General features: G+C 52.8%; 1 protein-coding gene across 6 annotated transcripts in view; it reads left to right on the top strand.

Annotated features, from left to right (window-relative positions):
• sdk2b (sidekick cell adhesion molecule 2b) overlaps positions 1 to 26,012 on the top strand; it is a 137,896-nt gene that overhangs the window by 87,122 nt on the left and 24,762 nt on the right. For all 6 annotated transcript variants that reach the window (XM_029134210.3, XM_029134209.3, XM_029134212.3 and 3 more), the window contains exons 2-14: positions 4,673 to 4,832; positions 10,266 to 10,372; positions 12,366 to 12,513; positions 17,967 to 18,100; positions 19,701 to 19,812; positions 20,132 to 20,322; positions 21,087 to 21,170; positions 21,249 to 21,443; positions 22,919 to 23,035; positions 23,498 to 23,665; positions 24,000 to 24,102; positions 24,684 to 24,860; positions 25,767 to 25,903. In XM_029134210.3, the coding sequence (XP_028990043.1) occupies positions 4,673 to 4,832; positions 10,266 to 10,372; positions 12,366 to 12,513; positions 17,967 to 18,100; positions 19,701 to 19,812; positions 20,132 to 20,322; positions 21,087 to 21,170; positions 21,249 to 21,443; positions 22,919 to 23,035; positions 23,498 to 23,665; positions 24,000 to 24,102; positions 24,684 to 24,860; positions 25,767 to 25,903 (1,833 nt within the window). The remainder of the gene's footprint in view (positions 1 to 4,672; positions 4,833 to 10,265; positions 10,373 to 12,365; positions 12,514 to 17,966; positions 18,101 to 19,700; positions 19,813 to 20,131; positions 20,323 to 21,086; positions 21,171 to 21,248; positions 21,444 to 22,918; positions 23,036 to 23,497; positions 23,666 to 23,999; positions 24,103 to 24,683; positions 24,861 to 25,766; positions 25,904 to 26,012) is intronic.

Below are 26,012 nucleotides of genomic sequence, written 5' to 3'. Positions count from 1 at the left end.
TATGTAGATGCCTCCGTCTCACCACGGCACCAGCAGAGACGGGCTGAGATGGATGAGGTCGACGCGTGTGTGCGTTCAGGTGGAACCCGTTGCTCTGAGCCACAAGGACGCGCACGGACGCAGCCGCCACCGCGGACGCGTCCCGTTTTCTGGCACGGCGGCTGGTGCTGGTATCAAAAAGACAGTGGCGGCGCAGTAAAAGGCTCCTAACGAGGCCGTGAAGTGGGATTGTTTCCTGCTCTGGAATCAGGAGCGGTGCTGCATAATGGCCTCACTATCAGATGCGCCAGCGAATTGACCTTCACTAATCATCTTTTTCTAAGTGGCAATTTACACAATTATCCCCCAGATTTCTCTTTGAGAACGTCGTCTCTTCAAAGAACCCGTCCTCTGTGGCACGATGTGCCCACGCGCCAGCTTTTCAGAGGCTCCAACTTTTTAGGCTGGTTTGTTTGTGCTGGTGCTTGAAGCTTCATTCAGAGCGAAGTGACGTTTTTAACCCCGCGCGTTGAGCTGATGAGACGGAGCTTGTTAAAGTTCACTCTTAACCTTGGAGAGTGTTTGCAAAGAAAACATTCAGCTCAGTGATGAGCGTCTCATTTCCACTTCACGCTGACTGATTTTGTTGTTTAGCCGTTATTCACCCCAACACATAATGTGACATAATACTGTTTGAATGTTATTCTGCGCAGATAATGATGACTTTCAGTTTTTTCAGGGACGCATGTGAGACGCTTCAGGTGAAGCCTCAACTTCTCCCCGTAGTATAAATCAAGCGCACCCTGTCTAACAAGGATGAACCCGTGATTTAACCTCCTGCTGCAGATGTTTGTTTTTGGCGATAATGTGGCTGAGCTGCAGCATGAACGCCGTTCCTCCGCCGTCCGTCCGTCCGTCCGTCTCCACCGGTGCAGTCACTGAGCAGCAGTCTGCCTCATCCTCTGCTCTCTGTGAGTCCACCGCTGTAACCTGTCCATGCATTATTGAGCACCAAAGAACATTGTTCCAGCGCGTTAATTTTTCAGCAGGCCAGGGGTGGACTCAGACACACCCATCCACAGCCACTCATGCGTCTCCTCGTCCTCCTGCTGCAGCCGCTGGAGCATTCATTGTGTCCCAAAATGCAAGAATTGATTCGCTTCTATCAACATAACGGCGTAATATGCTCGGCGCTCCACACCCACCTCCACGGAGGTTTTACTTCCTGCATCTTGAGGGAAATTAAAGCAGCTTTCTCTTGAGCAAGCAAACACACACATGCGCTGATTTGCATAGAGACACATGCAGTGGCATACATTAGAGCACATTCCTCTCCTATTTCTCGTAATCTTCGCCCCACACGTGTTTACTGAAACTTTCGTCTCCTTTGTGCGGCTCTGTCAAGGTATTATCTGCTTAGTCTAGATTTGCAAGTCATTATTGGAGGTGGGGAAGCGTCGCTGTGGGGTAAGTGGTCCAGGTAAGCATGCACGCTGAGAGCTTAGCCTGTCGTGGCTAAAGGTTAGCGCATAGATTTACGAGCGCCGTCCCTCTCAGCCCCGGCTGTTTAAGGAGGCAGACGCTTTTAATGTTTGAGCTGCTCTGATTGATTGCGGCCAGACACTGCTGTCGTATCTGCACGCTAAGAGAGACGAGCGCAAGGGAGTGGACGGAAATATGAATGAGACGGGCTCAGGAGCTCCTGTCTGCTCAGACCCACTCTGCCAAGTCAATGTAAGGGGCCTGTTTATTCCCAGATCTCTGAGTTTTTCTTTCTTTTGTGTGAGAGACGTGACAACAAACAACTCCATGCAGACGCCGTGAACCGGTGTCCTTCACCCGCTGACGGTGAGTCCTTCTCCTGGACAGTGGATGTCTGCCAGCTGAGCTAAACTTAAGACCAGCACCAGTAGCGATTATTAGCCTGCAGCGTGGCCTCCTGGGACACGCAGGGCTACAGGCGAGGAAGAGGAGGAGGAGGAGGAAGAGGAGGAAGCAGCACAGAAACAGGCTGTTTGCTCATGTTAATGATGTGCACGTATGTGTGACTTTACAGACTCTGTATCAATGTGAGTGGACGGAGGCGAGGGGGGGGGGGGGGGCAGCAGCTGGCCCTGCTTTGAGAGTCTCTCAGGGACGAGAGGCGTATCAGTCATTGGCCTCACCTGCCACCGCAGCCACTCACACACACCGGACGAGGACGCGTCCGCGCCCACATTCATCAGCACGTTTTGGAGCTTCCCCATCGCGCTCGGCTCCAGACCGGCGCACTAAATAAAGACAGACAGTGGAACAGATTTTCACACCCAGTGGGGCTATTAGCAGCTCGGTTAGACCACCAGCGAAGCTCCATCCTCATCAGCATCACGCACACACAAAGTAACACACCCACTCACACACACAGAGTAACACACACACACACACACACACACACACACACACACACACACACACACACACACACACACACACACACACAGACACACACACACACACACACACACACGCACACACACACACACACACACACACACTTGTTTGCACGCGGACTCTTTCCTTGCGTATTAGCATTTGCTGTGTAGCCGGAGACGCGCTGGGTGTGTGTCCGCCTGCGTGTGTGCGACCCGCAGGCGGCAGCTGAAATATGGATGCCGTGTCCAGGAGCGATGGGGCCCCTGAGGATCGGGCGAGGAGGGAGGTAGCTGCTCACGGTTGCCACGGCAGCACCACAGCCTCCTGGGAGCCGGGAGTGTGACAGCTCGGCGTGTGTAGCACGAAGCTGCTAAAGCTGAGACAACGTGTCGTCTTTAGCTCAAATCAGACTCACCAGATGGAGTCAACTCAGTCGCTTTACTTTATTTGTGTTATATCTCGTACGGGGTTGTTTTGACCTTTTGAAGCCGTGTCCCTGACTGTACCTCTAGTTATTATAGGAATGAATTCTCCTGGTTCCTCTTCATTACGGATTCTCACCCCAGGGCAGACATTTGTACCTGGCACTGTTCTCATTAATGAGGAAGCAGATTTAATTGACTGCGTGCCGCACACTGGGCTGCAGAGGCCCGCCTGACGCTTCGGGTCGACCCGGGCAGCGACCCCGTGGGAGTGCGAGCTGCGCTGCATGGAGATAAGGGCCCTTGACGTAATTAATGCTTTGTGCCGTACAGGAAGCTGAGTCACGCGGCTTTGATACCTGTGGGTGTATTGGTGGTGGCTGTGGCAGGGTGGAGTCATGACACGCTGCCCAGAGCATCGCTTCAGATCCTGACCCCCCGCTCCTCGTCTCCATTTATCGCAGTTCGGCTGGAACACCATCGGAGCACAGTTTAAACTCTGAAACATAGCTGTAGGTTGTAATGGCGGTGGAGTCTGACAGATCAATACGCATCCAGTCCCCCCTGTTTTCTTATTATACTTATTTATAAAATGCCTGCTGAGCTACAAGCTGGAGCTGCACTCAGGTTAGCAGGAGTCAGAAGTCAGAGCAAAGTGCAGGCTATAAATATGCATGGAGCAGGTCCCGAGCTGTGAATATTCATGTTTGCTGGAATATGTCGTGTTTAACAGCTCTAGTTTGTGCAGCGTGTTTGTAGTTTTATTGATTCTCGTCCCCGCGTGCCCCATCGTCTCCTCACCTGAGACCTGTCTTTGCCAGAGCATTTTAATTAAACTGATTATTTCACTTTCTCAACTTTGGAGCAAAGTTAGAGTCTTCCGCAGCAGGACGAGTCTGGAGAACGTGTGCGGTTGTGAGTTCACGCAGTTCAGCTGGAACCGAGGCAGCCGAGCCGCCGCGGACCCAGAGGTCAGATCAGCTGTGGTTAATGGAGTCATTATATAAAGTGGTCTTTGTAACGATTTAACTAGAATCACAGTCAATCAGCAACTATTTTAAGTGAGAACGCTTCAAACTGGGGAGTAAGAATGTTTCCTGTGTTCTAGTAACGTACTTCACTTCACGGTTAGCGCTAATAACCTGCTAATGTACGACTGACTGCGCCGCTCTACCAGGAGCCGGGAGTAAATCTGAATGTGACGAAAGTAAAACGCGTGTAGATCATCTCTTTGTATTCGCTCCTTCCTTCAGTCCCATCCACCCGACGCCGATGGATTTGTCAGGCTACAATGGAAGAAGCAAATATCAGCACTATAGATCATCTCGACACTTTAATTTCGCCGCCTGATTATCAGTCATTCTGATAATTATATTATCCAACCATCCAATTAATGTGTTCTATATTTACAATGATCACCACGTAAGCTCGCCATCGCTCCATCATTCATCAGGCGTGAGATATTAGAGCCACGAGGGGCCGTGACAGTTTGTGGATGAGACGCGTTGATGGAGATGTAAAGATCATCATGTGTGCGAGATCCGCGCTCCTTCACGGCCAACAGAGCGCGTTGGAGACACACAAAAAGCCAACGACAGAGTGAAACAGAGTGGAGGCGAGAGAATGATGAAAGGATTTCATGCCGTCTCCTCGGCTTTGCTGCTCTGCTGTCTGCGTGTCTCGCTCGGAGGAGAGCGAGGCGCAGAGCCAGCGAGCTGCTGAGGAGACGGAGGCCGGGCCTGAGTCTGACCCGGTCTGAGCTCAGCACCCTGAGTCCACGTTCCGGGGGTTTTCTCCAGGTTAATCCCTTTGTTTTCTGATTCACACGCTCCAACCTCTTCTGTTTTGGTTCCCGACAGATGACGTGCCTCCCTACTTCAAGACGGAGCCGGTGCGCAGCCAGCTGCACCTGGAGCGCAACAGGCTGGTGCTGACCTGCATGGCCGAGGGGAGCTGGCCGCTGGAGTTCAAATGGATCCACAACAGCACCGAGCTGACCCGCTTCTCTCTGGAGTACAGGTGAGTGGCAGGTAGAGCCGTTGTGTTGGTGAGTAGCAGGTACAGGTAGAGTCGTTGTGATGGTGAGTAGCAGGTACAGGTAGAGTCGTTGTGATGGTGAGTAGCAGGTAGAGTCGTTGTGATGGTGAGTAGCAGGTAGAGTCGTTGTGATGGTGAGTAGCAGGTAGAGTCGTTGTGATGGTGAGTAGCAGGTAGAGTTGTTGTGATGGTGAGTAGCAGGTAGAGTCGTTGTGATGGTGAGTAGCAGGTAGAGTCGTTGTGATGGTGAGTAGCAGGTAGAGTCGTTGTGATGGTGAGTAGCAGGTAGAGTTGTTGTGATGGTGAGTAGCAGGTAGAGTCGTTGTGATGGTGAGTAGCAGGTACAGGTAGAGTCGTTGTGATGGTGAGTAGCAGGTACAGGTAGAGTCATTGTGATCATGAGTAGCAGGTGGAGCCATTGTGATGGTGCTCGGCGTGTTCAGTGCAGCTGGAGCCCCCAACTCGGCCTCGCACCGCAGACATGGCACGTTATTACGTCTGGTCCAACGCTCTGTGCTGATCTCAGCTCAGCAGCGTGTGATTTACACTGTACACCTGTGCAATGTAAATCACAGGAATGCAGCAACATTAATTCCACTGGCGATAACTCAGCTGCGTGTTTGCTAGTGAGGTCGCGGCGGCGGCTGGAGGTTTATTCTGCATGAATCAGTCGCTCTGAGCGCGGGTTTTCCACGGCAGCGGTCTGCGTTTCTGTGCTGCAACTGGAAAATATTCCGTATCGATTGACGGGCAGCGTTTGTTTGCATGTGGAAGGATGCGGACGCCTCCTCGCTCCTTGAGCAGCAGTTTTCTGCGCCGGGAGAGTGTCGGAGCGGACGGCCCCCATATTAATGAGGTTACAGTCGAGGTCCCCGCTGCTGAGTCCTGCTTTAAATATTGACACCGTGCGACTCGACCTTGTGTCCTCTGGCAGCGAATCAATGCTGCAGGGTGTGTGTGCAGACATTACCATTCAACATGTACTGTAGGTGAGAGCGGGAGCGACTGCAGTCACTGTGACCCGCTTTGAGTGGTGCCACTTCACCAGCAACTTTACACACTGACTGTCATGAAAGGAAGCAAACAGAAAACACTATTCAGATTTGACAGCGAGCATAATCAGGTGTCAGGTAAAGAAACAGGCCGGTTAAGCAGCCGTGTCTCTTTGAGGCCGTCCTCCCGCTTTCATCTCTCGCTCCTCGTCTCTTTGTTCATCCCTCGAGTTGAATCCGCTCCTTCGGAAATCCTGCCTTTTTTTTCCTTCTTCCAAACTGATATAATTTCACGGTAGCTCTGAACAAATTAACACGAGTTCAGGACAATATTCTCGCGCGTGTGGAGGAAAGTGATGACGAGCGCGGTTTGCTGATTGGATGGAGACGAAGGGAGCGATGCTAAATAAAGGCCGGCGGTGAGTTTTGTGCCGTTGTTCTGCGTCGTGGCTCCGCTGGATGTTTAGTGATTTCAGGTTTTGCCACAAAATCACAGCAAGAGTCTGAATTAAAGTATGAAAATGAACATTTGGTGGATTTTAGCTGCTGTGAGCAGGATTTGATTAAAGCCAGTCCCACAAAGAGGCGAGTTGTCCACGCGCGGAAGCCGAAGACGCGACGTGTGTTTCTTTAAATACGTTGACAGACGAACCAGAAATCTGCGCCATCGCGCGTTGTTTACTGCAGTGGATTATGTGATTTAATTGAATTTCGTTATCCGTGTTTCTTTTGTCACCTAATGAGATCAGCGACGTTCTCATTAAGGCGAGAGACTCGCAGTAACATCCAATTACAGGCAGACGGTGACAGAGACGCGCGGCCGCGAGGAGACGCCGCCTCGGACCTTAATGGATGCTTCTGTCCCCGTCTCGAAGCCCAGATACAGAACTTCACCTCTGAGCCTGAGACAGACTGAGGCCGCGGCCGCTTGTTTTCCTCCTGCATGTGTTTGACGTCTGACTGCATTAATGATGCTCCGCAGAAACAGGAGAATCTACACACAACAGCAGCTCTTTTAATTAAAACTCGTTGTTAGTGTCATTGCATCCGTTGTCCTATAATAAAGGAGGAGCTGCAGGCGAGAGGAGGAGGAGGACGCGTGAGGAAGAACAGCTCGGTCGCTGCGGTGAAGCTTCCCAAACCTTTGGTGCCGACCCACATTCTGCATGGCTGGTTCTGGTACCAAACCCGTGTGGATCCAAACTCTGAGCATCAGCAGCAGGTTGTGTGAAGCGAGGTTCTGCTTCGGACGGGTTTGGTCCCTGTGGACCCACGCACCCTCATCCCAGTTAATACAAACATGCAATCATCAGTCCCTAAAACAAACAGTGACGCTGCTGCTGCTGCTGCTGCTGCTGCTGTGACTTCACTTTGTTTTATGCCAGTTGTTGAGGAGTCGTTAATGAAAGTAAAGTGGCATCAGACTCTTATAGGAGGCGACGACCTCTTCATAAACTCCAAACAGCAGCCGGATGAGGCGTGACGCCGCGCATCAGCTTTTATTACGCGTCATAAAACGATGGCCGGAGACGCCGGCTAATGACACGCACGCACTTTCAGAGCAGGTTGGGAATTGTTTGCGGTGGGAAATGACACGAGGCCGAACTAGTGGGAAGTGACGGGATTAAACGTGAGCGTCATTAGCAGCTCCTGCAGATTTATGGCGCTTTGGAGCGTCTTTTCATGCTCTTGGGGCATAATTACAATGTCCTTGTGGTTTATAGTTTCACTACTGGAAATTTAAATCCAACGTCATTGAAGCTCACCTTGACCACAGGTGCTGCGTTACTGGGAAGAGCACCGCTCTGCTCTCCAGGCGTCTCCTGCCGCCCCTCCCTCCTTCACCCCATCTTCCTCCATCTCTCTTCATCCCTGCATCTCTCTCCATTCCTCCTTCTCTTCATCTCTCTCCATCCCTTCATCTCTCTCCATCCCTCCATCTCCCCATCCCTCCATCTCTCTCTATCTCCCCATCCCTCCATCTCTCTCTATCTCTCCATCCCTCCATCTCTCTCCATCCCTTTATCTTTCTACATCCCTTCATTTCTCTCCATCCTTCCATCCCTCCATCTCTTTCCATGCCTCCGTCTCCCCATGCCTCCATTACGTTCACACTCCCCGGCTCAGTCCCTCCATCCGTCTCCCTGCCACTCCTCCGTCTAATCATTCCTCCTGAGTGGGACTAATTAAAGGGGATCTGACGGAGTGAGCTGACCACGGGGACATCAATCAATCTCTGTCCGACACGCGAGCCCCCGCTGACTCCCCCAACCTGCTGCCAACACGCAGCTCCACAAAGGTTAATTGTATTCATTATATAAGGGACAGAGAAAAGCACGGAGACGTGTGGATGCAGGCCAAAGTCACCCTGAAGGGCCGAGGCTGCGGGTCAAACCCGGGGCACCGGCACCACCTGCCAGCGTCTCCACCCCAGCGCATCTGGAGCTCTTAGCTCTCGCTCGCCCCACGGCCGCGTCCCTTCACCTCGTCTCCATCTCCATCTCTGCATAAAGCATCAGGTAATTGTATTAATTTAGCTGATGAAAGGGGTCACACATCATTACCGGGGCCTCCTGATCAGCTGATTAACGCGCTCGTGGCTAGAACTAGTTCATTTGGGTCCACGTGATGCTGCTGCTGCTGATGAGGTTTGATGCTGCTTCTTTTTTCAGTTTAAGACATTAGCAGCAGCTTTTTGAAGCTAGCTCTGCTTTGTCATGACGTTAGTCGATATCTGTGTGGGAGACGGGACTGTTTACTTTCATTTTGCATGAGGCCGTCAGTGATTTGTGTGTCTGTCCACCCACGGAGCAAAAGGTGCAGATTCATTAGTGGTTGGTTCTGCTGATCAGCTGCCGAGCGTCGTTCTGTGGTGGTTGTTGTCATTAGGAGGCTGGTTTTCATCTGACGCTCAGTTGCTTCTGTCAGATGTGCTTAAATCGACACCTCACTGCTGTTGTTGTCGTCTCCCAGTCGGCCGAGGCAGATGGCCGCCCGCCCCAGGCCCGGTTCTGCTGCCGGTTCTAACTCCACCGCGCCCCCTTTTGTTTATGGTATTTATATTTTATCATCGTACATTCAAGCAACGTTGTTCAGCCCTAAAGGCACCGAGATGCTGCTCTGCTCGGAGGCACAATTTCTGTGAGCCGGACCAGAATCACTAGAACTTCAAAGACACGCTGGTTCTCTGTGGACGGGTTGGTGAGCGCATGTAGATGTTAAATTTAGTGTAAGTCCGAGAAGCTAATCTAATTTTACAGCGTTTCTTAGGGCGTCTCTTTTTCCCCTTTGCCTTCAGCAAACTGGCACCTGATCAATCAGGAGCCTAAATGTGTTTGTAAGTGGAGCCGGATCGGAACTGAAGACTGACCTGTTCACCTTATGAGACGCATGCATTCCTGTGCAGAGTGGCTCAGATTAAACACGTACAGGTGGCTGCGGGCCGATTCCTGGCGTCTGCATGCTGTGGACGCGCCCGTGGAGGTTTGCTGAAGCACTTTTACAGCTGGCAGCTCCACATTTCTGCCTCTGCAGCGTTTAGGACGCATTGGAAAGCTGGTGCTTGGTGAGTGGACACCTGCTCTGGAACCAGCAGTCTTTTAGGCTTCTCTCTCTCACGTGCGTCTGCTTTATTGTGGCTATTGATCCTAATGAGCCCTGTGGTGTTTCATTGTATCTTACTGACGTTTTCAACCATACAAAGTCTGATGAAACTTTCTACAAGTGGATTTCAACGTAAAAACACTTGGTAGAAAAGTTAGTAATTGGATATTTGCATACGACATAATTGAAATCTTAGCTTGGTTTTGAACAGAAGTGCTCTTGTTACTGTGATTTACAGGATATCTATAGCAGCTTGCGAGACAACTTTTAATTACAGCATTAGTGGAGTGTTCACAGAATTAATCAGCTACTTACCACTTCTGGTTCTGGCGTCAGATGTGTCACCAGATGTGGCTCAAGATGCACAAAGCGCCTCTCGGTCGCGTCCCTGCCAGCGCGGTGGCGTGTGAGCTGCTGCCGCCGCCTGGCGGGGAGGCGGTACTGCAGCCGGGCCGGACACTGACGCACCTCCGCTCCAACCGGGTCCCCGGGGTCTCCTCTGCGTAGATGAGCTTCTATTATAGGGGTTGAAACGTCAGCGCGTGTCTTGAGGGACGGCTTCACTGAGGTTTGCCTCCCGAGCATCATTATCATTGGAATAAACAGCCGCTAAGCTGTTGTCCTCGGTGCCCTTGTTCCTCTATTAGACCGTCTTCAGTTTGTTTGCACTCAGACGCTGACGTTGTGTGTTTGGGCCTTTGCTGCAAATCCTCGTGTTTGTGCACTTACACAAGCACCTTGCTAATAATTACTTCAGCAGTTTAAGCTGACGGTTGAAGAGGCTTCTCACGCGTGTCCTGTGTGTTTGTGCTTATTACAGGTACCTCATCCCGTCGCTGGACCGCTCCCACGCCGGCTTCTACCGCTGCATCGTCAGGAACCGGGTGGGAGCTCTGCTGCAGCGACGCACAGAAGTCCAGGTGGCCTGTAAGTATGTGCACAGGAAGACGAATGGAGCGGTGGAGCAGCCAGTCGCCCACTCTCTGCTCGGAGCGACAGATGCTGGGGGTCGGAGGTCTCCCGGCGTCTCATTGTGGGTGTCGTCCACCCGGACAGCTGTTCCGCTCGGCGTTCTCATTAGATTGATGTTGTTGCCGCGGTTGTTTTCTAACTTTGCTTCGTCTCGCTACGACTGCCGCTTATTTCATTGTCTGTCTTTGTCAACAACATCTGTCGCTTCCTGGCGTCGCCGCCTTCCCGTGGATTTTTCGGCGCCGGCTTCGGGCCTCGTTGCTCTCTCGCCATATAAACGAGCAATTACAGGCGCGCGGCTTGGGATCCGGCCTCGGATCCGGCCTCGGGTCCGTCCTCGGGTCTGGGGTCGGGTCCGGGGTCGGGTCCGTCCTCGGGTCCGTCCTCGGGTCCGGCCTCGGGTCCGGTCTCAGGTCCGGCGTCAGGTCCGGCCTTGGATCCGGACTCGGGTCTGGTCTCAGGTCCGGACTCGAGTCCGGGGTCGGGTCCGGGCCTCGGGTTCGGCTCAGGCGCCGCCGTCCTCTGGCCCTCCACCTGCCAGCTTCACCGGCTCCTCCTGTGGCAGTAACATCTGAGTGGATGTGACACACAGCTATACCTGACTGAACAATGCGGCCGGCCAGGCGTGAGGCGAAGCGAGGGGGGATGAGGGGGAGGAGGGGGAGGACAGTCCCACCGGTCCCCCGCTCTCCACCAGCAGTCCTCGCTTCCACCGCTGTGTGTTTTTGTTCTCGCCTTCCTCCTCCTCTCTTGACTTTGTCTGCTGTTTGGCTGCCACTGCTTTCTATTTATTTCTTGGCTCCCACCCTCTGTTATTCTGCTCCTCTTTTTTCCACCTCTTCCCATTTGCATAATTCTCTTGGTCCAGTCCGATCAGTTGCTCGTGAAGGGGCGCGGGCAGCGAGGGAGAGAGAGAAGGGAGAATTTAGGACACCTGCAGGAGAAAGGGATGAGGAGATGTGGGAGCGGAGGGAGGGAGGACGCTGTTTCATTTAGGATTGCAGAGACTCACCTCGGAGAAAGGGGCGCATGCGGAGGCATTAGAGCTTAGGGAACGGGGAGGAGGACATCGCATCACCCAAACTGCAGATCAAAGTCAGGGGATTTGCACAGTTCCCAGATTTTCATTTGAGCTAAGCAGCACAGCTGCACAGCAAAGCCAGATTACCTTTTTATTCTGTTTGAAAGAGAGCGAGAGAGAGAGAGAGAGAGGAAAATAAGATTGCAATCAATGCACAAGCACTCAGACATACACATTTCAGAGCCTCACGCCTTGATCTCTGCGTGGTTCAAAGATATTATTAATTCCACAGTCTGCTAATATTTGAAATGAAGTGTTTCATTTTTATTGTTTTCCTTTATTGGAAAAGTCAAACATGGCAACGTATTTACAGTTTCTGCGTCATCCGAGAACTGACAAAGCGACAGGATGAGGGTCAGTGGGAAGGTTCCTGGTCTGACCGTGGATCGCGCTCATGGATCGGCGGAGCAGGAATATTAGTGCAGTATTTTTACCAGCTTAAAGATATAATGATCTGGGGAGGAATGAAACCGCGGTAACAAATGAAATGTATTATGAGATAATAGAATAGCAGCGGCGCTGCTACGTTGAGTAATGCACACATTTAGAGTGGGATCCAGATTGATTGCCCTCGATACATCCCCGGAGGAGGATATGGAATATGAATATGAGTTAATTTAGCGTCCCCTCGCTGTCCCTGTGCGAGTCATTACTGGCTGCCGAGCCTTCCTCCATGTGCTGCGGGAACCATGGGAACCATGGCAACCGCGGCGCTGTCCGTCAAAGTGGCTCGACGTAACGTTTCGGGAGCAGCAGATGGTGGAAGCTCTGTGGGCATCAAAAGTCAGGCTGATGAAAGCAGGGAGGTTTGTGCCGCCGTTCTGCTCGCGTCCTGCTAATCTGCTGTTGTTGTGTCTTTGCCTGTAGTCATGGGCAGCTTCGAGGAGGGCGAGCGCTCCCAGTCGGTCTCTCAGGGAGAAGGAGCCGTCATCCCAGCGCCGCGCATCCGCAGCTTCCCTCAGCCACAGGTCACCTGGTACCGAGACGGACGCAAGATCCCGCCCAGCAACCGCATGTGAGTACGCGTCTGTTGGACGGTGAGAAGGTCCGCTCAGAACCAGCACCTCTGTGCTCCTGCGTCTCTCTTCATTTTGCTCTGACGGCTGTTTTCCCGCACAGCGTGTTGTTCCCCTTCACTCTAAGTGGAGATATTTGGATCCGTGTGTTCTCCCTCGTCTCCGGTGAAGCTCCAGCAGCAGGTGGACTTTCTGTGACTCTCATCCGTCTCATCACATCTGCATTTGGCCCCAGTGGGAGCCTGTTCTCACACCCTGAGCTAGAAAAGGCCGCTCGCTCGCTTCCTCCCGTCTTCTGCTGGAAGTGATTGAGTGAAAGGTGAATGCTGTGGTCGCCAGTGTGAAGATGCTTGAAGGGAGCGGGTTTGATGAGTGATCACAGTGATCATTCAGCTCCTTCTTGCCTCATTCGTCGTGGCCCTCTTCCACGCTGTCTCGCTGCTTTTGTCTCCATTAGAGGCCCCCCGCTGAGCCTGCTTTGCTCCTCTTCATCCCTGCTTCCTACCTTCCAGCACTGGGAATGCTAATTCTGTGCACACAACCAAGGTCACAGTGTGCAAAATAGCGCGGCTGATAACAGGCGACGCTTTTATTGAAAATCATTTAATTGAATTTGATTCGTGCCACTAGCGATGACTCTGCAGAGGCATCAAAGCCTCAGCAGCGAGGGAGAGCGAACCACGAGCCCTGATGAAAGCCCTTCCCGTGTAGCGGCTCCCTCCAGAGCCGCCTCCTTGGGCCTCTACGCATAACGGCTGCTATCGCTGTGAGGCTGGTGGATCCATCTGCAGAATCTGTGCACGCCAGGTGTTTGTAGTGCTGCACCACAGGCGAGGTCACAGCAAAGACGACAGGGAAAACAAATGAAAGCTACATCTTTGGTGACCATTTTCACTTTCATTTTCATATCTATTACTTTTCCACTCTGTGATTTCACTCCCTTTTTTCTGTCTCCTTTCATTGTCCCCTGCTTCTGCTCTGGCGCTTCAGGTGTCATAACTTTAATTTGCAGCCTCTCCGGGGGTTCGTCACGCTGCCTCTCTGTACTCTGCTTAATCACACCTCGGCAATAGAGAGGAGGGGAAAAACAAGCAGACCCAGAATAACTGTGTAATCACCTCCACACAATCTAACAGCTAATAAAATTCACACTTCCTCTACTGGAAGTTACACTTGGGCTGCGTTCTGTTTGTGTTTGCGGTGATGTGATGTGTTCGGCCTGAACCGTGTCCGCGTGTCACCCTTCACAGATGACACACTTGTCACAGCGTCGTCTTGTCTTGTCTTGTCTCGCTCTCGTCTGAGGAGCTCAGATTTCACCGCAGGAAGACTCGCAGCCGATCGATTGCAGGGAAAGCGCGGGTCCCCTGCAGACGTCTGAGGTAATCTGGGATCAGAGGATACGGTGGAGAATGTGGGTCCGTCCCTGCGAGGCTGTGGATGCAACCAGGCCTCACAGCCGAGCATAATAGCTTAAATGAAGGTGACCAGTAAGGAACCAGTAAGGAACCAGTAGCCAGAGCAGTAAAGCCAGCATGCATGCTGCAGCGTGGACCCGGCTCTCCTCACAGAAACCCTCCGTGGCTCCGGCTGCCAGCTCTCGCTGAGGCCGCGCTGCTCTGGCTTTGGCCTCTGCAGCTGTTGCTCTTGGCTCGTCCGGTTCCGTTGCAGAACACATTCACTTTTTGCAGTGTTTGTAACGCCGCTGAAGCGCAGGTAGACATTAATCTATGCTCTTCCCCACGTCTTTGTCGTGTGATGTAGAGCAGCGGCACAGAAAAAGGACTTATTTAGCAGCAGCGCTCATTATTCTTGCCTTATTGAATGCGGATGCTTCTGGCAGGGTCTCTCCCATTCTGCTGGCGTGATTTGTTGTGTTATTTTGGAGGCTTAATGTGCTGTATAATCAGAGTCTCCTGCAGTAAACACATTTGCCAGCGACTGTAGAGCTGCTGGCTGGAAGGTGAGGCTGCAGCTGAGTGTCCATCACAGACTCGCCCCTGACAACGCGCTGCACCAACTGGCTTTTTCCTCCAACAAACTTTGCACGGACACGTGCTCATGGATGAGTCTGCACACGCGAAGGAGGAGGCCGACATGAAGGAGTCGTGGGAGGATGGATCTGTAGCTGCCGGTCAATTAACGGCTGCTGTCGGTCTGCTATGGATTCCCCGTTAGTCAGGAGGCCGTCCTGCACCTGCAACAACTGACTGGCATTAGTCAGGACCCAACGCTGCAGCGCAACGGCTAATGAACTTCACCAACAATCCCTTTCAACAACACAATTTTCCCTCTGGAAATAATATTAAGCTGTTTGCAAATAGCGGTGATGAAGGTCGGGTGCGTTTCTCTGTAAGTAATAGACGTGTAATTATAAAACAGACTGGCAGATGGTGAACAGCCCAGTAAACAGAGGAATGCTGCCAATAATTCCTAGTTTGTTGATACCTTTGGATGCAAATGAATGACGTTTCCATGAATTGACCAAGGTGTCAATCATCAGGTTCAGACTGTATGACTGAATCCAGACATCAGGCGCTCAGCGGGGAGCCTGGTAATCACCGGCCTTGCGCTCCAGATGACCCTGACCTCCCTCCGTATGCGGGACATCCTCTCATTCTTCACTGAGGATGATTTTCTCGACACTCACTCATCCCTGAGCAACGGCGGAGCAGCCAGCCAACAGTGAGCCACAAATCTCCGGTTCATGCCCCCGGTGAGAAAACAAGCGGCTGTTTTCCTGAGCAACGCTCCTCACCTCTCCTGGTCTCTCTCCATCCCCAGGAGCCGTGGCTCTTTCATCACCGGAGCCGGCTCTTATTCCCCCTCGCGCCTCGTCCGACCGGCTGCTGCTTGTAGCTTGACTCATACCTCGGCCAGTGGTGAGAGCTGCTGATCCGCCAGCGCCCGTGTTCCTCCTGGGGGAGGCCATCAGCCGCGCAGGGCCATTCGTCTGCATGTAATGGAGGTCTGAGGCTGTGGAGCGAGGTGAGGCCTCACGGCCCAGCGGACGGGGACGGCCACAGCAGATGGAGTGTGCGCTCAGCGATAGAGCGGCCGACTGTCAAAGTGTGTCACCCCTGGATTAACACCGCGACATATGCACAGACGGCGGCTGAACCAGATGCAAACACACTCCTAAGCCTGTGTTTCGCATTACAGAATCCAGGGGTGTTTTCTGAAGCGTGCATTTGATTCGGTGCTAATGGAATTAATTACCAGGAGGCTGGAACGGCTCCATCCTATGAAACGTGAGCCCTTATGATCGCTGCTGATTACAGAGACAGGGAGCCGGCGGACCCAGATTGATCCGCGACAGTGTAATTGCATCCACGACTGCTTCTTGCTGGAAGCTACTCTGGCTCTTTGCACAGTTGGTTGGGATGTTTCTGAGCAGCTGTCCGGCCTGCTGGGCTCCGCCGTGCACCGCAGCTCCTTCTGCAGAGACATAATGGAAAAGGAACAAAAGGGAGATGCCGGAATCAGGAGGCAGAGCCGTGTTCATACATGTCTGATTTGTCCACATTTCCCAGCTCTTTGGTTTGATAAATCCCTGCGACGTGCCGGATGCGCAGGGAGGCCTTGTTTCAGGGAACCTCAGGCAGCTGCTCACACACAGATGGGGGACGGAGGACGAGCTCCGTGAGCTCCAGCGACAGGACATTAACTCAGACGCTGGTCCCATCTCCATGTTCACCCAGACTCCTCTTCTCCCTTGATGAACCCGCAGAGCCCTTCATGCTAACGGGCTCGTTCTTCCTCAGATCCCGCGGCCCGGCTCACGCGGGGAGCAGTTAGATCTGCTGTAACAAAGTTCTGTGTGACCCCCACTGCAGCAGCTCTGATTACAGGCTGAGTGGAGCGAGCGCTCAGCAGGGGGCCACATTAAAATCAACTACAAGGGGGAAAAGCTGCCTTCTGTTCCCTGCAAGGTTGATGAAATCAAGACTTTGCTTGGATGATAGTGAATTATTAGTGAAAAATTAGTTTTTGCAAGTACTTGGACTGACTTGTTGAGAAGCGAAGGGTCTGTGGAGAAAAAGGAAACCGAATAAGAAGCGGGGACTCAATTTTATCTCCTGCATCGCTTTTCCCACCCTCTATATTCACCCTCAAGAGGTTCTTACTCCACAGGTAAAGACTTTAAGCTCTGGATTGTGTTCCTGTTTTAAAAAGGTCTCCGTAAGTGACCCGAGATTCATTTGGAGCTTTGGACATTTCCGCTCTGCCCGCATCCCTGAAGGGATCCATAATTCATGGCTGTGCGTCCAGGATGTCACCACTCCAGCAAGCCGGCATTAAATATTTACCGCGGATCATAAGCTGCAGCTATTGAGGCCTGCCAGCCCCTTAAGAAGACTGTTTTCAGTCTGAGAATGCGCGAGGAATCAGCAATGAGCCCTGTCACATATTTTAAAATCAACCTCTCCGGGGATGGATCTCATGAGTCGCAGCCTGTAGCACGTGTTCTTCGTCCGTCTGTGGAGCTGGTTTCGACTATCGTCCACGTAGAGTTTCCTGTTTGGGTCTTTAAGCAGGTGGGAGTGGATGGAGAGGTGGCCGTCGCCACTGAAACTCGCTGTGAATCCAAGCTTTTAAATTGTTATTTATTGCTAACACCGATTTGGTGCTGCCAATATCTCCGGGGACTTTAAAGATATTGATATTGATTTGTTTCCCTGACAGCGGTATTTGTCTGGGAAACCGAGCTTTCCAATAGTCCTGTGACTGAGAGGCCGTCTGTTGCCAAGGAGCCATTCAAATATGCAGATGTGTTGTTTGACCAGTGTGAGTGTGGCCTCAGATGTGCAGCATGTTCTGTTTGTCTCTTCCAACGTTAAGCGTGTGGTGAAGGAGGGAGATGCTGTGTGGCCAGAGGAGGCCCCGCCCACGCTCCAGCGCCCTGCGGTCGACTGGACAGGCGCCCATAATGAGAAAGTATCGATCGTAAACTCTGGAACATGAGGCGACAAGCAGAAGAATTTCTCACTCATGAGTTAGAACTTGATAATGACGAGAGGCCGGGTTCGAGCCCCAGCGGAACACCTGCTGCGGAACGGCCCCGCGTTTTCCTATTCAGGTGTAATTTCAGCAGCCAAGACAACGCTGCTTCTTTGCCAACAGAGCGCGGCTGCCAAAGCGCGGCCCACAGGAAGCAGAGGGTACAAATAGCCAATTAGGAGCTGCGGGTTATTGTGCAGACTTATCATATTTCAGGATGGACCATCAGGAGGAGCACAAACGGGGAGGATGTCGATACTTCCGCTTTGCTCAGTCAGCACCAACACATTGTTTACACCTTGTGGATCGATCGGCCTAATGCTGCTTGAATGGCGTAATTAAAATGTAAAAAACGTCTAATGCGCTTTTCAGCCGCCGCATCGAGTGTTCAGCTCCATGCAGACACTGAGGGCTGAATGAGTGCTTCAACGCTGTGTGTGTGTGTCTGCAGCGCCATCACGCTGGACAACACGCTGGTCATTCTGTCCACGGTGGCGCCGGACGCCGGACGCTACTACGTCCAGGCAGTGAACGACAAGAACGGAGAGAACAAGACCAGTCAGCCGGTCACCCTGTCTGTGGAGAGTGAGTATCTGCACGCACACGCGCACACACACGCACACGCTTATACACATGCATGGAAACACGCTTAAACACACACAGTTACACACAGACACACACACGCTTAAACACACACATATACACACGCACACACACAGTTCTGGGTATTTGCTGCTGCAGGTCACAGTGATGCATGTGTTAGCGTAGCAGCCTGCTGCGAATCCGTCTCACACAAAACGCTACGAGTCTTTCGACTTTCTGTTGCCATGTACAGGGTTTGGTGTGTGTTTTATGCGATCAAGCTGCTACTTTGACTCAGACTTTGCTCCGCTGCTACTACTGTGTCAAATGCAAGGAGCTCAGCCTCCGAGATCAGATTTTATTTCATTGCACTGAAGTGTGAAGTGGAGGAGGGGGAGGCTGCAGGGGCACAGACACAGTGTGTCGCTGCCAAGTTGTTCTTAATATTCACCAGGTTCCTAACACAGGGTGCACAAATCAAACCGGTTCAACTGGCTGCAGCTCCGCGCAGGGAAATGTGAGAGGAGACCCGTGTAACAGACAGCGTCTTATGACAGGAAGCGACGAGGGAAGAGGCGAGGGCAGATATTACAGTTGACAACACGGGAGCAGACGGAGCCTGTGGCCACGCTGGACGGAGGTTATTACAGCGGAGCTGGAACCGTTCAGGACAGGCAGCGAGCCGGTGGGAGGCCTCTGCCGGCTCGGCTCGCTTCAGGAGCCATGTCCTGCATTTACATGCTCACGCACGCACACGCACACACACACACACACACTAGTGCAGACTGTGCAGAGAGCAGAGGACGAGTAGAGCTTCATTACTAAACTCACTAACCTGGGATCCTTGCTAAAAGGGGGGTTTACTGTACATGCAAAAATGCCAAATGCATGAGGTCACGGTGACCTTTGACCTTTGGAAACCTTCCTTTTGTTGGTTCATTGAACATTTGTGTAAAATTCAAAGGTCGCATTTCAAGGCTGGCTCAGACCTAAGGACTCATTAACCTCTCAGATAACGCAGGCTCTTCCACTCTGTCTGGTGAAATGAGCCCCAACACAGTATGAAGCGCTTGTGTTCTCCATCCAGCTGGCCAGTCCTCAGCCCTCAGCGCACGGCTGCAGACATGGCCTCTGTTCAGTCTAATGATGCAAGATCAGTACGATTGAGCCGTGACAGCGCCCTCAGCTACATCTGACATGTGCAGCCACGAGCGCACTCCCAGGGCATGATGGGATTGACGGATCAGTGCGTGTTTATCACAGGCGTGACACATCTCCAGCAGACACACACACACACACACACACATACACACACACGCACGCACGCACGCACACACACACACACATACACACACACATACACACACACACACACACACACACACACATACACACACACATACACACACACATACACACACACACACACACGCACACATACACACACACATACACACACACGCACGCACGCACGCACACACACATACACACACACACACACACACACACACACACACACATACACACACACGCACGCACACACACACACACACACACACACGCTCTGTTCACATTCTGATTCATTCTGTGCTGATGTGTGCAGATGTGGGCGGTCCTGCAGACCCCATCGCCCCCACCATCATCATCCCTCCACGGAACACGTCAGTGGTCAGTGGCACGTCGGAGGTCACCATGGAGTGTGTGGCCAACGCCAGGTGAGCTCACACCCATCTGTCAGCATTTTGAACGCGCAGCAGTGGACACGCGTGACCCTTCAGCTCCCGTGTGCCGTTCGTGCTGTGTCTGTCGCCCACACAGCATTTACTCATCTGCACAATGGCTGCTTTGCTCCATCTGTAGCCGTCTCCGGTGCGTTTTGCTTTGTCGCTGCGCTCGGCGTCTGACGCCGTCCCTCGGTTCATCACGCAGTCGCTTAGACGTGAGAACAGCCGGCGCCGGCTAGGCCCAGACCCCCCCCCCCCCCCCCCCCCCCCATCGGGCCCAGTCACAGCCGCGTGTGCTTCCTGTCTGCAGGCCTCTCATCAAGCTGAGCATCTCCTGGCGTAAGAACGGCGTCCCGGTGGGCGGCGGCCTGAGCGACTCCAACCGCCGGCTGACGGTCCTGAGCCCCGGCCTGAGCGACGCCGGCTACTACGAGTGCGAGGCCGTGCTCCGCAGCAGCAGCGTGCCGTCGGTCAGCGCCGGCGCCTACCTGCACGTCCTGGGTGAGAGGAATCTGACGCAGAGGCATAAACACCACACAAATGGGCTCCGATTCAAATGAGCCCTGATGGAAACGCTAAATGGGCTCGTTACTCTGACTTCTTCTCTGTTTGTGCTGGTTCTTGTGTGTAGTACAACCTGAACGGTAAATGTTTTCATTATTTGATCAGTCACGAAGCCTAAGTGACGTCTGATCCTCCACATGTTCAGAACAGGGACACGTTACATTCAAGGCGAACTATGGAAAACAGTCGTCTGTGAAACAAACCCATCACTTAGTGCATCTGAAGTCGCGAGGCTCTGAGGGGAAAGTGCTATTGATTCCAAACGGGGAGAAAGCAGCTAATGGCTGCCCTCAAGAAACTTTTTAATAGCGTTGCTGGAGTCGCAGCCGTTCCATCCTGCTGAAGCGCTTTGATGTTTTCAAGGCTGTGATGTGATTTACAGCACAAGGTGGGCTCAACTCTGAGCTTTTGCTTCCTCGTGAGGTTCAGGGACACGTTCCAACTGTTAAGCGATCGGCCCTAGAATGACGCCACAGATTAGGTGAATGGCTCCACTGAATAATGTCTTTATTTATTTTCAGCTCTGCTTCTCCCCAAATCAATACATTTTAAATTAAAGAATATTTACGGTTCAACGGCTTTATAATGCGCGCTCGTTCCTCACCGCCGCTGTCACTTATTGTTTTATGATGTTGTGATTACATCTGCAGGTTTGCAGGATTATTTTTTCATCTTGTTTAATCCTCCTCTCGTCCTCTCAGAGCCGCCGCAGTTCATAAAGGAGCCGGAGAAGCACATCACGGCGGAGATGGAGAAGGTGGTGGACATTCCGTGTCAGGCGCGAGGTGAGCCCACACGCGGCCGTTAGCCGTTAGCGGTTAGCCGCTAGCTCGCCGGCGCTAAACCTCGCTCTCCGCCTGCAGGCGTCCCGCAGCCGGACATCGTGTGGTACAAGGACGCGCTGCCCATCGACCCGGTGAAGATGCCGCGCTACAGGGTTCTGGTGGGAGGCAGCCTGCAGGTCAACGGCCTCCTGCCCGACGACACCGGCATGTTCCAGTGCTTCGCCAGGAACCAGGCAGGGGAAGTTCAGACCAACACGTACCTGGCTGTCACCAGTGAGTGTTAACGGTCTGCTCCAAGCAGCTGCAGCAATAATTACTGTTATTAAAGCACATTTTTACAGAGTTGAGTTGAACCACTTTACAAAAAACTAATTAAATGTAATGGCTTTAAAGAAACTCCCTAAATCAGGAGAGGAGATTATTGAAGCTGCATCAGTTATTATTCAAGACACGAAGTGGGACGTGGATCCAGACGCGTTGTCTCTGTTCTGGTCTGGTTCGCTCCATGGTTCTGGGTCGTACACAGAGCCCAAAGGTTCTGGTCCTGTGTTTGTACGGACGTGTGAGCAGCTCCGTGATGACGCCATGTTCGTATTCTGACCCCCAGTGACCTTCTGACCGCGCAGCAGTTCCTTCCTGCAGGTCTGGAGCCGCTCCTCCGTCACGTCCCAGTGACGAGGAGCTGACGCGATGGAGGCGTCACGCGATGGAGGCGTCACGCGATGGAGGCGTCACGCGATGGAGGCGTCACGCTGGGGAACGGAAGGCGTCGGAGCCCCGATCGCAGCGCGACCGCGTGCAGCCTCTCACGCCCCCTCTCGCTGCAGGCTTAGGAGGTCCAGGAAACGTGGACCACGGGCACTCAGAGCCAGCGCCGCGCTGTAGTTATCAGCGTGGACCAGAATAACTTCTCTCTGACGGCGTTAATGTCGCCATCCGAGCCAAAGGCAGCGAACGCAGCACGCGTCACCTGCTAAACGTTACGAGCCGGTATTTAGCACCAGGTACCGGCTGTAATAAAGACACGTTCCCATGGCAACAGAGGAAACGGTATATTTCAGCGTCGGAACGAGTGACTTATGTGTTGTAATGAGGTGGGAACGATGCAGAGGGTGAGACCTGGAGTCACTAATAGTTTTTATTTTGGTGTGAACTGGCTCGATGCAGCGTTGGTCTCGGGTGCGACTGGATTAGACGCTTAGGTTTTTTCTGCCGGCGCTGCTTCTGCTGACTGGTAGAAATGCTGGTAATTTAAGTCTGCCAGAGTTTGTCAAGTTTCTGACATCTCATTTTCCTCACTTTGTCTCCGTTGCTGCTGCCGTCACTCATCGCTGCACCGCGTTATCAGAGCGTCTTGCTGACTTCTGAGCCCTCTGCTGCTCTCCTTCCCTTTCCTCCATATCTACGTTCCCCTGTGGGTGCAAAAAATAGACAGTTTTGAGGTGAAGACGGTGTCAATCCGTAAAGAATTAGTGGAACAAAGCTTGGACTAAACACTGGATGCAGGAGGCTGACGAGAAGCGCGTTTGAAGTGGGCTTCTGTCGCAGAGCGGCATTCTCTCACCTCCATAACCCTCTTACCTTCTGTCGTTACTGTACTGAGCTCCTGCTTTCTTCTGTGTGTGTGTGTGTGTGTGTGTGTGTGTGTGTGTGTGTGTGTGTGTGTGTGTGTGTGTGTGTGTGTGTGTGTGTGTGTGTGTGTGTGTTTGTGTGTGTGTGTGTGTGTGTGTGTGTTTGTCTTCCCTCAGGCATTGCTCCAAATATCACAGCCGGACCCTCTGACAGCACTGTGATCGACGGCATGTCAGTCATCCTGCACTGCGAGACCTCTGGAGCCCCGAGACCAGGCATCACCTGGCAAAAAGGTTCCACACACACACACACACGCTCACACACACGTACGAACACACACGAACACACACACACATGTACGAACATACACACACACACACGTACGAACACACACGAACACACACACACACACACACACACACGTACGAACACACACGAACACACACGCACACACACACACGTACACACACACACACACAAACACACAGACACACGTACATGCACACGCACACACGCACAAGTACAAACACACACACACACACACACACACACACACACACACACACACACACACACACACACACACACACACACACACACACACACACAGCACCATAGTTGCCACAGCTTAGCAAATAAAGCCTGATTCCTCCTCCAGGATTTCCTCAGCGTCTGCGTCCCCATTTTACATCACAGCAGCGTCCCTGTTTCTTCTCGTTTCCTGTGTCCTTCACTGACTCCTCTCTCCCGTCAAGGCGAGCGCGTGCTGGCGAGCGGCTCGGTGCAGCTGCCCAGGTTCACGCTGCTGGAGTCCGGCAGCCTGCTCATCTCCCCGTCGCACATCTCGGACGCTGGCACCTACACGTGCATGGCCAGCAACTCCAGAGGCATCGACGAGGCGTCGGCCGACCTGGTGGTGTGGGGTGAGAAACGCCGCCGCCGCCGAGGCCTCTTCACAAACACACACTTCCCCTCATGAACCACACGTCTGCCTGCGTGTAATAGAATAGCACCGCGCTGCACAGTGCTGGAGCGTTCCTCACAGACGTGCCTGTTTAGCAGAGGTTAGGAAAACAAGGTCCACTCCCATAATAACACAGCCGCACTGTGCAATTCTTCACCGAGGTGCCTTCTGCAAAAAGCCATCAAGTAACAAAGTACAAAACAGCAGCTGCCATTTCATCCTGAAATGAGTTTCTCTGCTCTTGTTCTTCTCTGCCGTTGTTTCCTCATCTCGTACCTTTCTCGTCTTCGCAGCTCGCACTCGCATCAGCACCCCCCCACAGGACCAGAGCGTGATCAAAGGGACTAAAGCCGTGATGACGTGTGGAGTCACACACGACCCCAGCGTGACTGTCCGGTAGGGCCTCACACACACACACATGCACGCACGCACACATACACATGCACGCACGCACACACACGCATGCACGCATGCACAGGCACAAACACACACACAACATCTGATGACGCAGTCATTGTTTGTATAGGAGGCGTGAGCTCAAAGCCTTCGCTCTTGAGCCGGGAGCAAGATTCACGCAACCAGGCCTGATGAGAGCGGAGGTCTCAGAGATGGTTACTAATGTATGAGGGCGTCAGACTCAGAGATAGAAGTCAATGTAAAGACAGCGAGAAGCTCCATGAGAACGAGCTGTGGACAGGTTAGGCTCCAGGTGTTATCCTGCACCCGTATCCATCTAAAGCTGCAGTAACTAACAGCCGGTCACACCAGGTGAGCTGCACGTGGACGGCGTTCGTCACCAAGCAGCGCGTCTCTGTTACGACTCCACGCGCTGTAAAAGCGGCTCAAAGCGGCTTCTGACTCAACTCTGAGCATCAACCTCATGTCAGCGACTCTCAGCGGACGAGTCTGTGGCTTTGTGCTGGGAGCAGGCGCCTTCCGATGAATATAGCTGAACTGAGCGCTGCCGTGTGTTTCAGGCACGTGTGGGAGAAGGACGGCGCCGTCATCAACGTGCAGGCGGTGCCTCGCGTGCGACTCGACGCCGACGGGACCCTGCACATCTCCCAGACCTGGTCGGGCGACATCGGCACGTACACGTGCAGGGTGACGTCCGTGGGCGGCAACGACTCGCGCAGCGCACACCTGCGTGTGAGGTAATGCCCACACACACACACACCACAAACACACACACACACACACACACACACACACACACACACACAGATACACACACACACACACACAGAGTAACACACACACACACACACACCACAAACACACACACACACACACACACACACACACACACACAGAGTAACACACACACACACACACACACACCACACGCACGCACACACACACACACACACACACACACACCGCTACGTGTCGGTTCTCAGCTAAGTCACAGGAAGGAACATGTTCTTTAAAGCGAGCCTGTTCTGCCACTTCCCACTGACGCCTCTGACTCATTCCCACCTAAATGACACCTCCCCGGCCTCATTCTCACCTCACACACTTCCAGCCTCAGGGACCCGTCCTCCGTTTGCTAAAACACAAACACAAGCTGTGCCCCGTGCTGTGATACACACTGGACGACTGCAGCGGCGGTCCATTGAATATGAATGACACCAGCTTCCTGTTTGCCAAAGCAGCGCCTGAGTGATTTGGTCCCTGGCTCCTGTATCCATGCACTCTATAAGGTTTATCTATCAGTCTGTCTGCTTATCTGGATTCATGACTGGAGGAATTAATGATGCGCATCTTTGCTCTCATTTATTCAGGTCTTTGTCCCTGCGTTGTCTCCCCATCTGTCTCCTCACACCTTCCAATCTATCGGCCCTTTGGTGAAATCCGTCTCTTTGCGGTGCCGGCGTGTCCGCGTTGACAGGGAACCGTCTGCTCTCATGTCTCACCACATTTCATCCCCTGTCTAAATGATCTCTCTGTTATAAAACATTCAGCTTTACTTCAAGAGCAGAACAAAATGCCTCCTGAGTCTCCAGCTGTCATGAGAGCGCTGCTTTTATTCATCGGCGCGGCCCGCTGTGTCCCCGCAGGCAGCTGCCCCACGCCCCGGAGAACCCCACGGCCGCGCTGAGCGCATCAGAGAGGAGAGCCATCGACCTGGCGTGGGCCAAGCCCTTTGACGGCAACAGCCCCCTCATCCGCTACATCCTGGAGGTCTCTGAGAACAGTAGGTCACGTGGAGTCCAGCCTTTCCTGTTCACGTGTTTGTGTCTGGAGAACAGCGAGAAGTGGAGTTTAGCCAAAGCGTCTGGAACGCTTTCATTATTCAGTTTACC

Source organism: Betta splendens, chromosome 19 (genome assembly GCF_900634795.4).
Source record: "Betta splendens chromosome 19, fBetSpl5.4, whole genome shotgun sequence".
NCBI lineage: Eukaryota > Metazoa > Chordata > Actinopteri > Anabantiformes > Osphronemidae > Betta > Betta splendens.
The sequence above is the reverse complement of the archived record's forward strand: the minus strand, read 5'-3'. Positions and strand labels throughout refer to the sequence as shown.